This window comes from Saccoglossus kowalevskii, chromosome 15 (assembly GCF_978046115.1).
Source record: "Saccoglossus kowalevskii chromosome 15, keSacKowa6.1, whole genome shotgun sequence".
NCBI lineage: Eukaryota > Metazoa > Hemichordata > Enteropneusta > Harrimaniidae > Saccoglossus > Saccoglossus kowalevskii.
Window position 1 is genome coordinate 28853758 of NC_140655.1, and position 14904 is coordinate 28868661.

Consider the following 14904-nt stretch of genomic DNA (forward strand, 5'->3'; position numbering starts at 1 on the left):
ATTAATTTATTATTTTGTTTTACAATCTTTTCCATATAGTTCCTAATGATCAACTTTTAATGTCACAGCAAATCAAATCTAATATTGTATTCATTAATAATTATTTTATATTTTTTTAATGATCTTCAATGAAAATTCTAAATCTGATTTCTTGAAATCTGTTTATAAATTTGACATTAATGATCAGAATCCTGATGAAAATGGCAGACATGTGACTTATGTAAGAATAATTGGAATCATCATTTATTATTCTTGTATTATGATTCACTAAAATATTAGAATTACTGGAAAAGACGAGATGGCGCTCCTGCTATGCGTGTGATGTTGATGATGGCTTTGGCAGATATTGATCTATTGATGGTGAGAGCATCACTATCTACGCATATGTTTGAGTCCAGGTAAGTTTCTGAAGTAAGACTTTTAATATTGATAACAGGCATTTAATATTGTTAACAAATATCATGGTTTTCTTCAAATAAATTTAAATATGTTACAAAAATCTGTGACACAAATAATATTTTTTATTTTTAATAATGCATAATTATGTATATTTCTAATTAATGCATAATTATGTCTATTTTTAATTAATGCATAATTATGTCTATTTTTAATAATGCATAATTATGTCTATTTTTAATTAATGCATAATTATGTCTTTCTAATTTATGCATAATTATGTCTATTTCTAATGTATAATTATATCTATTTTTAATTAATGCATAATTATGTCTTTCTAATTAATGCATATTCATGTCTATTTTTAATTAATGCATAATTATGTATATTTTTAATTAATGCATAATTATGTCTATTTTTAATTAATGCATAATTATGTCTATTTTTAATTAATACATAGTTATGTCTATTTCTAATTAATGCGTAATTATGTCTATTTTTAATTAATGCATAATTATGTCTATTTCTAATTAATGCATAATTATGTCTATTTTTAATTAATGCATAATTATGTCTTTCTAATTAATGCATAATTATGTCTATTTTTAATTAATGCATAGTTATTTCTACTATATTGTGTTTGTGTTTCAGTGTTAAGGATGTTTCCATGGATATTGCAGAGCCCCGTAACACAGGACAACCACAAGCCTATCCAGTAGAAGAGTGCAGTTGTCCTACCGGGTACAGGGGTTTATCCTGTGAGGTATGTTGTAACTGTTTAACTGAAAAATGCAACTATACTACTTATTCGTGAGAGATGGATCAATTATTTTATTCGTAGCACTGAAAACAATTTACTGTTCTGTAAAAAGCTGTATTTCCATTTGTTCAAATTGTATTGGTAAAGTATGTCACCATCATTGAATGTTTGCTAGATTTTCAAAAATAATTTTAATTCAAATTAATTTGAATGGCATATTCTTGTTTCGCCTGGTGTGCATTTTTGCCACAGAAACCATCTGCGTGCCAACAACAAATTGAACTACTGTTGTATATATATAAAGAATTCAGCAACCACAGCTTGTAATATTATAGTGTTTTGTTTTATTGACAGGATTGTGAACTTGGTTATACCCGATCACATGGTGGTTTGTATCTAGGTATGTGTATGCCATGTGGTTGTAATGGACATGCTAGGGAGTGTGATTCAGAAACAGGTGAATGTAGGGTAGGTTATACTCTTAAATGTCTTTCATTATATATATAATTTTAAAATGTCTTCATAATTTCTTGAACCTGTATTGCCGCTTATATTAGAAGCTTTTTACATATGGTGTATGTAATGATTTGAGACTATGAAGTTTAGTTTAGTTATTTGCATAATGATATTGATACATTGTCGTGGAACATTTAGTGGGTATTTAGACTCGGTTTCAGGCCTAGCAGTTGAGCAATATACACTTCGGCTACAAGTGCTCCTCTCTAGTGCATTATTCTCCTCCCGGATTTGGTGACCAATACTCACTTGGTTCACTCTACCTTGAGAAGTCTGTTCTCAGTTTACAGTGTATTATTTTACCTTATTAGCATTGCATCTCCATATTAAGTTACAGCATCACATAATTTATTACCCAAGGTATCTGCATCCTATCCTATTAGGAAATGCTAATTCCAAATATGGAATGATTACTCAGTATTTTAAGATTCATTTGAAATTCATAAACAAGATAATTGTTAACCTTCTTGCTCAGTTCTGTTTTTTTTTACCAAATTTGTGATCTCCGTTATGTAGACATTGGTTGACAAATTTCATTAGTCAGCGAAAATCGCAAAATATTCTAGCAGTCAAAATATCTCTGGGGTCCTGAAATGTCAATGACTTTTGCATAATTTTGTCGCTAAGAATGCCATAATATTGTTGAATCGCAAAAATTAAATGGTTTACAGTACATATCAGACTCTCGCTCAACAAAGATTCGCCATCAGAATTTATTAGACTTCTTACTTACTGTTACTTTTATGTTTGAGCCAAAATTGAATACCATATACTTACCCCTAGTAGTTTCATTTTAATTTAGTTCTTTTAAAACAAAGCAGAAGTTTTAAACAACAACACTTGACACGATTTTTCAAAGTAAACTAAATTGATGAACGGTTAACTGTTTCCGGTTTCAATCAAGATAGTGTATGAGCACAAAAGTTTGTCAATACAATGAGCAAAAGGCACAAACTACATGGCTATATGGCTTAACTATGTCTGTAAATGTGATCAGTGTTGGGATTCGTGCCACCATTACATTACTAAGTTAATTACGAGTTCATTATATACCGATAATTGGATTTTATATAATCTAAATTCACTTGCTTCTGTAGAATTGTTTACACAACACTGAAGGGCCAAATTGTGAACGTTGTATACATGGTTACTATGGCAACCCATCATCTAGTACAAACAGTGGCTGTTTACCTTGCCCCTGTCCATTGACATCGCCACAAAATCAGTGAGTATACCTTGGGAATTTATCGTATTTTCCGCCTTTGACTTGTATGCTGTTTAGAAATTATATCAGCTGTTTATGATGAGTATAAACTAAACAAACAAACAAAACAGTTTGTTTCCATAGCAATCAAAATGTTGTGTCAAGTCCTAGTATTCTAAAAGTATTAATTTTCACTAGCGTTTAATAGTTTTCATAGTTTTTGATAAATTATCATATTCATTCGGTTTTTAATTTAGTTTAACAATTAGTTCTGCAGTAAATTTTATCCTATTCAGCGGGTATTTAATTTTCAGAACTAATGCACAGATACGATTAGGTTTTGGTTGAAATCCACACAATATTAATTTGTATGATAATTTGTTAATTTTTATTTGTTCCATGACTGTTCCACTGATATCTAAAGAACCACTCTTTGGATTTTGATACATGACTTGGTACATGTATGCTCTAGTCATGATGATTATTCGCTTTTTCACTGATAGTGGACAGACCTAATAGGTTAATATCCGTGCATATTAATCACCTAATTTGCATAATTAATAGTTAATTTTCAGCTTTCTGACTTACATGTATATCACAAGTACTAATTATTCAATTTCAATGAAACTTGATACATAGATGCTCTAGAACAATGCACAGACCTGCTCAATTTCGGGTTAAATTATAGATCATATTAATTACCTAATTATTTACCAGATTTAAATTGAATTCATCACAGAGGTGCTCTGGAATTAATTGAATGAAAATGAAAACCATGTCTGAAAATCAAATGTATTTTCTGTATGTATTATAAATTTTGATAATGTGAATCACAGTTTTTTCATGTTATGCATCTCAAATAGCAGACAATTATTAGTTGCCAAGTTTCTTGTTTGAAAAGCAAATCTTGAATTTTCAATTAATTATAATGTGTCTTCAATACTCTCAGCACACAGGAGTTCTTTCTAAGCTTTCTTTGATTTTTCACATGATTGTGATTCAAAATGTTCATCTTTGTAGATTTTCTGCAAGCTGCTACTTAGACGCTGACGGTTTACCGACTTGTAACGCCTGCCAGCCAGGATACACTGGTAGAAACTGTGAAAGGTATGTTAATATTGCTTTGAATTGTCAGATCAGTTTCATTATTACCGCCACAGATTTTTCATTTACAATACATTTATAATTAAATATATAGACAGTATACTGTAAATTACTTATTAAGTTAAGTTATTTTCGCTATTTTTGTGAAGGAATAATTCAGTGAAAATAAAATCCATACAAAACACACAAAAAGTCTTTTCAGCGAAAATTTATTCCAGCTAAAATAAAGTATTTTACAGTACTCAAAATGTGTATCTTGCAAGAAAGTATGTTTCAATATATATTTGTTGTTGTTTATTTCAAGATGTGTCTCACCACTACAAGGAGATCCAACAGTGCCTGGAGAAACATGTTCTGAACAAAGCTCAGGTTTGTGAAAATGTTTGTTATATTATTTACATAAGTCAATAGTATCTATTTAATTTTTATTGGCACCATGCATAAATGCATTATTTGATGAGGTAAAATTGTTCCTGACAAAAAAAAAATTTGATTAGATTTTGATTGAAATCCCATGCATAATAATGAGCTAATTTGCATATGAATCAGCCAATTTTTGAAGTAATTTCACTTGCTTCTCGTGTACCATTAAACAGATTTCAATGAAACATGGTACATAGATGCTCTGGGATAATACGCACTCCTGATTAGTTTTTGGTTAAAATATGTGTATATTAATTACCTAATTTGCACAGCTTACTTTGTTGTATCCTTGCAATAACATCATATTATTCTCATTGCAGGTGGAGGTGGTGGTGCAGATTGTCCAGGGGGACAGTGTCCTTGCAAAGTAAGCATAACATGTCTACACTGCCCTCTAGTGTTGAAAGTATGCCCTCTGGTGTTCAGAATTATATTTACTAATATATGTACACTGCCCACTAGTGTTGAAAGAATGCCCTCTGGTGTTCAGAATTATATTTACTAATATATGTACACTGCCCTCTAGTGTTTGGAATAATATTTACTAATAAATTTTCACTACCTTCTAGTGTTGAAAGTATGCCCTCTGGTGTTCATAATAATATTTACTAATATATTACACTGCCACCTAGTGTTGAAAATATTAATAATATTTACCACTTATTTTGTTTCAAGACTTATAATTTCATTTTTTCTTGCAGGCCAATACTGAGGGACCTAATTGCAATGTTTGTATTCCTGGATTCTTTAATCTGGATGAGAATAATCCAGATGGATGCACACCTTGTTTCTGCGCTGGGATAACAGACCAGTGCCAGAGTTCAAACTATTACAGAGCTAATGTAAGTAATCAAAAAACATAGTACAGTAAAACTTGTCAAAATCGACCATGAGTGGGACTGGGATCTATGGTCGATTTTCAGTGGGAGTCGATTTACTCAGGGTGGGCGTGGCTTTGATTAAAGCAACAATTACATGTGCTGTAAACATGGTAAAAATAAAAGACAGCGCAGTTTGGTTTCGAGATCTTGGATAGCTGTCAAGTAACTAAAGTCTTTTTTATATATGCAAAGTTCTGTAATCTCGTCAACATGTCCAGCACATCGCCATGCGTCAAGTCACTGCCGTTGTTGGTCAATAATTTGACTGTCATTGCAATTTATGTCATCGTTGTCTGTAGATTCATGGTTTTCTTTGTCTGCAATAACATTCTCAAGAACCTGTTGCTCCCATTCGCTCTAATTCGTTGCATCAGTCGCATCGACTGACTGACTGACTTGGCTACTTCACTGGCACATGGTGCAGTGTCGATCTTTGCAATAACTGAGCATAAAAATCTATTTCTATAACGAGATTTAAATCCATGAATAATTTCCTGGTCAAGCGGTTGTAGCACAGATATTTAGCATGTCATAAATGGATACATGTACATGTCAATTCAATGTGCAATTTGATCAAATTTGGCCAACTGGCGGCCATCTTGTTTGTTTAAAATGTGATAACTTGGACATGCTTTCACTTGTGATCTATGTTTTTCTTTGCTATGTCTTAAACCGAAGGGGTCGCCACACAACACATGTTCGAATTTGATGTAAATAAACAATATGTTGTGTACGCCATTTGGGATTCAATTTTCAAGGACATGCTCGCGACAACCCCTCCACTTTAATATGACGAGCACAAAGAGAACTTTCAAAAATTTAACGGGGACTGTGTCATTTTCAATGATTTGTTCTTCCAGTGTTTTGTCCGGTAATGCTCTAAAATAAACGCCAGTCTCGTCAGTGTTAAAAATATCCTAGGGACTATAGCCATCACATAACTTGTCAATTCGTTGCTGAAAATCTTCAACAACACTTGTGTTGACATCGGCACCTTCCCCGCTGACTTTGAATGATTTTATCGAGTAGTGCCCCCCTTCAACTTTCAAGCCAATTATTCAAAGCTTTGAAATCTGGCACACTGAGATCGGCAGCGAATGACATTGCTTTCTCTTCCAACATTGGGGCAGATATTGGAATGTTTTTTTTCCCTTGCCTGCTGAACCTATGTCCAAAGCAAACTGTCAATGTTTTCAAATTTGAGGCGTTGTCTGGATGCTTTGATGTTCATTTCAAATTGCTTCATGTTGTCAGCTTTTTTCTTGATGATGTCTGTTACCGTAGTTTTTGTCGATTCCATATTTTTGAGTGAGACTTGTTGACTGTAATTCTTTGATGATTTTGACTTTATCAGCATTAGTGAGTTCAACTCAGTGGCGTTTCTGTGGTGGTTGACTCATGCTAATGTTAGTGGCAGTCTATCAGCGAGCGCAATTGTATGAGACTTGGATCATATTGATCACTACATAAAACAGAATGACTAAAAGTCGGACCTCATGTGATATTTACCAAAAAAAACACAGTGTTTTAATTTGCATTCGAAAGCACAAAATTATCAGCATTGTTATGAAAAGAAGAAAACTTACTGTGTTTTGCTCATTGAAGCGGTAATAATGAAGACCATTTGGTCATATTCGGGGTCAATATACTGTCCAGACACCCTGTGGGTGTGTGGTGTGAAAAACTCATCATTTGCCATTGTTTTACATGGGACGTACTGCAGAAAGAGCTATTCATTACTTGTGTAAGATTTGGTATTATTTCTGTGACATTCACGGTAAATTGAACACGATGCATACGTTTTAGGTTGGGCAGACCGTATTACTGGACAGATTACTGGTTGAAGTATTCAGTGTAAATATTGGACTTAGTACCAATCAATGTGGTTAATGTTTGGAGTAGACGTTGGTTGAATTTCACAGGTTACTTTAACTTAGATGTCTATGGAGAAATTACGGGGCTACATAAATCGGTCAGTTCTGACAGTAGGTCGATTTATCCAGGGGTCGATTTTGGTTTTACTGTAATAATAATTTATAATGTAAAACAAATTTGTATGCGAAAATGATTTACTGATATATACAAGTAATTTAAAGTGTATTACTCCAATCTGCTTCAATTTGTCGACCTGAGGTCAGCATCCACACAAGAAAGTTGACCCGATGTCAGCATCCACACAAGAAAGTTGAACCAAAGTCAGCATGCATACAAGAAAGTTGACCTGAGAGCAGCATCCATACTAGAAAGTTTACCTGATGTCAGCATCCACACACAAAAGTTGACCTGAGGTCAGCATTCACATGAGAAAATTGACCTAATGTCAGCATTCACCAGGGAAAATTGACATGGGGTCAGCATTCACATGAGAAATTTGACCTGAGGTCAGCATTCACACAAGAAAGTTGACCTGATGTCAGCATTCACTCAATAGAGCTGACCTGAGGTCGGCATTTACACAAGAAAGTTGACCCAAGGTCTGCATTCACACAAGAAAGTTGACCTGATGTCAGAATCCACACAAGAAAGTTGACCTGGGGTCAGCATTCACACGAGAAAATTTACCTGATGTCAGCATTTGCATGAGAAAATTGACCTGATATCAGCATTCATGCATGAAAGTTGACCTGAGGTCAGCATTCACACAAGAGAGTTGACCTGATGTCAGCATCCACACAAGAAAGTTGACCCGATGTCAGCATCCACACAAGAAAGTTGAACCAAAGTCAGCATGCATACAAGAAAGTTTACCTGAGAGCAGCATCCATACTAGAAAGTTGATGTGGGGTCAGCATCAACCTGAGGGCAGCATCCACACAAGAAAGTTTACCTGATGTCAGCATCCATACACAAAAGTTGACCTGAGGTCAGCATTCACACAAGAAAATTGACCTAATGTCAGCATTCACTCAATAGAGCTGACCTGAGGTCAGCATTTACACAAGAAAGTTGACCCAAGGTCAGCATTCATACAAGAAAATTGACCTGATGTCAGAATCCACACAAGAAAGTTGACCTGGGGTCAGAATTCACACGAGAAATTTGACCTGAGGTCAGCATTCACACAAGAAAGTTGACCTGATGTCAGCAGTCACTCAATAGGGCTGACCTGAGGTCAGCATTTACACAAGAAAGTTGACCCAAGGTCAGCATTCATACAAGAAAATTGGCCTGATGTCAGAATCCACACAAGAAAGTTGACCTGGGGTCAGCATTCACACGAGAAAGTTGACCTGATGTCAGCATTTGCATGAGAAAATTGACCTGAGGTCAGCATTCATGCATGAAAGTTGACCTGAGGCCAGCATTCACACAAGAGAGTTGACCTGAAGTCAGAATTTACACAAGAAAGTTGACCTGTGGTTAGTATTTACGTATAAAACGGACCTGAGGTTAGTATTTACATAAGAAAGTTGACATGAGGTGAGGATTCACACAAGAAAGTTGACTTGAGGTCAGCATTTACACGAGAAAGTTGACTTGAGGTCAGCATTTACATATGACCTTATTATTTTCATAGACTGCTGTCAGGTTTGACTCTCTAACCAACAACAAAAACATAGTGCTGCAGAACCGTGCAAGAACTCAGACGATATCAACAGGATTTACTATGAACCCAGATAACAATGAAATCATTTACTCAGAGTTTTCTAGTCTACCACCGGATACATATTTCTGGTCTTTGTCACCAAAATTCAGAGGAAACCAAGTAAGTATTATATTACCCAGAATGCATTCTTGTCTTTTTTCAGATGAGATCACATTGCTGTAATATTTCATATTATCCCCATCCATTTATTTTTTACTTTTCTTTGACTGATTGAGAAAAAAACACCCCAAAAAACATGTTATCAAAGACTTCTCAGACATACTTGGGTCAGCTTTATTCAAACTTGATTCAAACTTTTTTGTGATTTGATTCCAAAATTTTAACTGGTTAGTTCTTTCATTTTTCATAAAGACTTGAAGTAAATTTTGTGTCTTTGAATGTATAAACAAATACAATTGGGACTATGTCACTGATATGTTCTCTATTTTTTTAGATAACAGCTTATGGTGGTTATTTGAGATTCACGTTATTCTTTACAGCATCCACCAATGGTCGAGAGACATATGACGTCGATATCGGTATCGAGGTAGGTTCCACCACTATACTAATGTCAAATATTCAGACACTCTTGTGCAGGGATTGCCTTCACCCCATATTCTGCTTTCTAGAACCCCAATATTAATGCGGGACCCCCCCCCCCCTATTTTAGTACAATAGGAGGATCTATTTATAATTAATCCTCTTTTTCCCAAATCAGTTGTTAACTGTCCTCCCAGTAAGCATTTTTTAGTAGTCAATGACAATAGCTTCTCAAATTACAGGCTCATGCCCTTCATTAAACTACATGTTGGCTGACAAGGTTAAATGCTTGTTGATACTTAGTGTGTACTTGGCACTACTAAAATATTCCTCTTGGGTGCGTGTAACTACTCATGTAAACTCTTAGTGTGTAAATGATACTACAAAAATATTCTACTTGGTTGGGCTTAACTACTAACATATGCATTAGGTATTTGTGGGGCTATATTGTTACATGTGAAACTACAAAAATATGCATCTTGGCTGGCCAGTCAATGCTTGACTGTACTCTATGGCTATGACTGAGTTACAAATAAATCATCTTGGGTCAACACATAGTACACAAGTTTGCTCTTGGCTACAGGTTATATACTAAATACTGCATGTTGTGGCGACAGATTTTCCACAAAATTTATCCCATGTAACTAGGACTACAAAATGTTTTTACATGGTTTAACATGGCTTCATTTTGGCTCTAAATGAATGCATATATTTTAGATACAACTCTCTGTATTGACATCTAATTACCTACAAAACAGTGCTGCAGGAGCCTTGTAAAACAGTATAATATATTTCATAAGTCTTTTACTCTATGATTTCTACTTCTATATGTACCTGTAACATGAAATTAGAAAATAGGGTGGTCAATTCATATTTATTTATTTTCTTCAAAATTACATTTCAAGACCCCCCATCCCATGGGGCCCTATATTCCTCAGTTCTTCACTCATTTTTTGCCTCCTCTTCCTCTTGGTCTTCTCCCAACTCTGCCTCCTCCTCTTCCACCTCTGACTGCTGCACCTCCTCTTCCATGATGACCCCATCTTCGTCTAGCCTCCCCCAAATCCTCATCCGCAGTCTGTGTTGTCTTGTGCTTATCTGGGCACCCTGTTGCAACATGGTGGTAAGGCAAAAAACATCCTCTGCGTAGATTGATACTACACTCCTGGCATTTGAACACACTGGATACTGGGCACCCTCTACGTGTTTTTCTTCCAATCTTAATGCACCATCTACATGATGTACCCCGAGGGCGACCACTGTGTACTAAATGGTGGTTTTTGAAGGAGCTGATTGCAGGTTCAGTATTCCTTGTGTGCTGTTTTCGAGATGAATAGCCACCTATCAATGCCATGCTAACATTGGTTTGGAAAGACTTGTGAGTTATCTTTGGGTTCCCTGATTCTTTGTACAAAATCCAGCTGTTGCAAATGGCAGTATCCAAAAGGTAGAAAAATATGTATTTCCACCATTTTTTGGACTGGCGCTGTGCTGTATAATATGATCTTAGTTGATTTGACTTGTCAACTCCTCCCATGTATTTATTGTATTGGCTAACTGCCTCAGGTGCAGGGAGAGTGTGTGCTGTTTTCCTACCAGTTTCTTGTGAGCGTATGAACCTAATTACTCTTTGGTGGTCATTTCTGTAGCCCTCATAGAATGATGTCAGTATGTTCAAGAGACTTGAATCTTTCCAGCATAAAGCAACTACCTCCCCTTTTTGTCTGGAGACAAACTGCCCCCTCTCAAGCTTCACTATCTTCTGGTTATTTACATTTTTCTTTGCATTTGTCCGGAGGGCATTGGGGAATCCCACCCTATCTTGTCTGACGCTACCAACCACATATGTTCCACACTCTGTCAATAAATGTGCCACCATGTCTAAACTGGTATAATAACTGTCTGTGAACAATATATGGTGGAATCCTCTGATGTCAAATATCAGTCTTTCACACAGGGCTCTGGTCCTAGACACATCCCTTCTGTACCGCTCATGGCTACCAGTTAATGACATAACCTCAGCGTTGTAATTATATCCATTAGTAGCATCAGCCAAGGCATATATTTTAAATCCTTTTGCTCGAGGTTTTCCCTGTATAAATACTGTAGGGATTCCTCCAAAGCGTCCCTTGTATCCAACAATTGACTCGTCTATGGAAACCTCACGATGCATGTTGTAGCATTCCCGGGATTTCTGAAATACAGTATCCAGTACTGGCTGCACTTTATACAGTGGTGCCTGTTTTCTCTTTTCCCTTCGTACCTGGTCATTAGCTATGTTCATTGGGTCATTCTGGGGGTCATTACAATGGAAATATTGCATCAATTTCTGAAATCTATTGCGAGTCATAATGTTGGCAATATATGCATTTCTTATTGCTTGGCACGAAGACCAGTAGTCCCCAATCTCTGGTTTTGAATCAACCCCCATTATGGCAATGATACCAAGCAGTGCACTAATTTCTTCACTGCTAGCAGGGGACCAGAATCTATCAGCCACTCCCTTCTTGGCTGTGCACCATGTAGCATATCTATTTGTTTCTTTCCACAGCTTTTTCACTAAACTTCTGGGGAAAATAGCATAGAATGCATCAATTGGTTTTGATGTTTCATCCAAATCAATGGTGGGCCCAGGTGTGTCACCAGTGAAGGGCTGTGTTTGGCGTGGTCTCAGGATAGTAGACCAGCCATCTTCCTCTTCCCTACTGCTGTCATCTTCTGACTCACTCCAGCACTCTGGCTCTGAATATTCTCTACGCCATACATTTTCTATCATTTTGGCATTCTGGTGACGTAGTCTAGTGCGTGCCATTTCTTCATCTTCAGAGGAAAGGCCAATTTCATCCCCTGATGATGATCCTAAATCAGATAACGAGTCATGTTGGGAAGCATCATCACTATTATCACTGCTCTCTGATTCATTTCGACTAGCCTGACGGGCTTTACGTATTCTTCTCTTTTGTTCTTTCTTTCTTATCAATTCTGTGTTTCTGATAAATTCAAGTTCAGATTCATTTTCACTGTTAGTGGCACTGACACTAGACACTGAAGAGTCTGAAGAAATTGAAGAGACTGAAGAAACCGTATCTGGAGTGTCCACTCTTTCACCCTGATTAGTGTGTACAATTTCATCATGATCTGTGTGCATCATTTCATCCTGGGGTGTGTCCTCACCATGATCCATTGGTTCCTCACTTTCAACAATTGTGTTTTGGGGTTTCTCTATTTCAGCTGACTCATCACCATGGGATGTATCAGTAACAGGCTTATCCACTTTCTTTCGTATACTCCCAGATCTGTTGGTTGATGGCCCCGAAAGGAGAATTTTTTCAGCATCAGTAAGCTGTAATGTAGCCAAATCTCTTACCGCCATGCTGCATGCAAAGGGGACAGCTCCTGCAAGATACAATCAGGATACATTGTCTCAGGCACAATAATTATGTCATTACAGTGCAAAAGAATCAACTTGCCAAAGAATCATGCAGAAATAATAGTAGTCCATATCAAAAATATTTGCATTCTAGCAGAGCCAATCGGTAGTTCTAAATTGTATACACCACCCCAGTAAAGAGTGTATATATAGTATGGGGCACTCAAGGTGAACATTTTTGTATGCATTACCAAGCAAAGCAAACTTTCATGCAGTCACTATAATCTCACTGGTATAATATGGTAGCCATACATATCCAACATGCATTTTTTAGTAGTGACATCTTCCTATACTGACCCAGTAAGTACATGCATGTAGTCACTCTAAGCTCACAGGCATAATGTGGTAGTCACATGGATCCAACATGCATTTTTTAGTAGTTGCATGTAGCCACCAAGTATCAAGTATATATACAGTATATCCAACATGCATTTTTTTGTAGTGTATCAGATACAAGTAGTACTCACCGGTTGTGATCCCAGACTAAGATGACATTTCTTGCAACTGAATTTTAGGTTTATAATCTGAAGAGCTGACAAAAAACCTGTCTGTATGCACACTCAGGAGTGTTTAGGATTAACAGGATGTGTACAAATACACCCCATGGTGTTACTCTCCTTTGCAAATTAGTTTGAATGATTTATCAGATGCCCTTGACCCAGGGGAGGTATGGCACCCTGTGAAGTCAACAATGCATTTTTATGCTTCTTGGTAAATCACTGAGCAGTGATCCAACTACTAATAAATGCTTACTGGGAATCCCATACTATACCCTGCTATGGAAGTCACTGGCTGCATAAAACTACTTCCTGGGAAAAAGAGGATTAAGATGAGTATATTTTCAATGTTTCTTTATTTTCTTGAGATTCACTACACCAAAATGCAATCCCTACTCATGTATGTGTTTTCAATCTGTAACTTTTAAACCTTACTAAAGATTCAGCTGAATGTAGTTGAACATTTATCTTTTTTTCCCCTTTTTTTTCACAGGGAAATGATATATATCTTTATCACAGACTATATCCATCTGTGAAACCTGGTGAAAGGAAACAGTTTGAGATTCCAGTAACTGAGGTAACTTGACAGTTAAAAAGGAAAAAAAAATCTGTTTATATTTCTCAATATTATATGCATTGATTTGCTAGGGGTAAAAAAGTAAAAAAAAAATGGTGCCAAACTTTATAATAATCAATAGCACTCCACCCTACATTATTATTACATGATTATTTTTCCCACAAGCTTACTTCATTTTATCAAAGAGTGTAAAATGGTTACTGTAAGCAAATATAAATGGTATATTAATAACATACATGTAACATAATATTTAATAATTTTACGAAAGTATTCATTTTATTATTCTAAAACAATAAAAAAATTAACGCCCATTTTCATCAACTTTCCTCGTTATTTTTCAAGGATAACTTTTACAGATTTGATGGAGAGCAAACGACTCGTGAGCACATGCTGATGGTTTTAGCTGACGTATCGTATATACATATCAGAGCTTCATACGATGAACTCATGTTGACGAGTGCACTCGGTGATCTGGCCATGGAGACTGCTAGTAAGTACAATTCACTTTTATCATGTGGAGGACATTGCTGACTAATTTGTATTCCAAGCCTCGCTTTCATTTCCTCTGCAACTATGCAATACCTACAATTCGTCATGAATATGTGGGGAAGCGAGTAGGCAAATGCAAATACGCAAAATTGGCTGCCATGTGATATGATTATTGTACATCTGCTACTGAAATTTTAGTCTTCATGTAAATAGCGCTATTTGCATTATATTGTGAAGAATTTGGCAAAATATTCATGTAAATGTAAATATTATAATTAAAAACCTTTTTTGGCAACTATGTGTTTTTTTTTCACAGTCCCTCGTGATAATGGTAAGAGAAGAGCCGTAGAAGTTGAACAATGTAGCTGTCCAGAAGGATACATGGGATTGTCTTGTCAGGTTTGTTTATTTCTTCTTCATCTTCTTATTAAAAAGTACTGAGTACACTTACAGAAAGACACATAGAGTGGATGAGAAAACAGATACATTATCCATATAATG

At 35.8% G+C, this 14904-nt stretch overlaps 1 protein-coding gene across 1 annotated transcript in view; it reads left to right on the top strand.

Annotated features, from left to right (window-relative positions):
• LOC102800892 (basement membrane-specific heparan sulfate proteoglycan core protein-like) overlaps positions 1 to 14904 on the top strand; it is a 187512-nt gene that overhangs the window by 105941 nt on the left and 66667 nt on the right. The window contains exons 29-41 of the mRNA XM_085508562.1: positions 280 to 398; positions 1048 to 1159; positions 1511 to 1624; positions 2770 to 2897; positions 3897 to 3983; positions 4285 to 4349; positions 4724 to 4770; positions 5105 to 5245; positions 8802 to 8990; positions 9325 to 9417; positions 13831 to 13914; positions 14257 to 14404; positions 14720 to 14802. Of these exons, the coding sequence (XP_085364688.1) occupies positions 280 to 398; positions 1048 to 1159; positions 1511 to 1624; positions 2770 to 2897; positions 3897 to 3983; positions 4285 to 4349; positions 4724 to 4770; positions 5105 to 5245; positions 8802 to 8990; positions 9325 to 9417; positions 13831 to 13914; positions 14257 to 14404; positions 14720 to 14802 (1410 nt within the window). The remainder of the gene's footprint in view (positions 1 to 279; positions 399 to 1047; positions 1160 to 1510; positions 1625 to 2769; positions 2898 to 3896; positions 3984 to 4284; positions 4350 to 4723; positions 4771 to 5104; positions 5246 to 8801; positions 8991 to 9324; positions 9418 to 13830; positions 13915 to 14256; positions 14405 to 14719; positions 14803 to 14904) is intronic.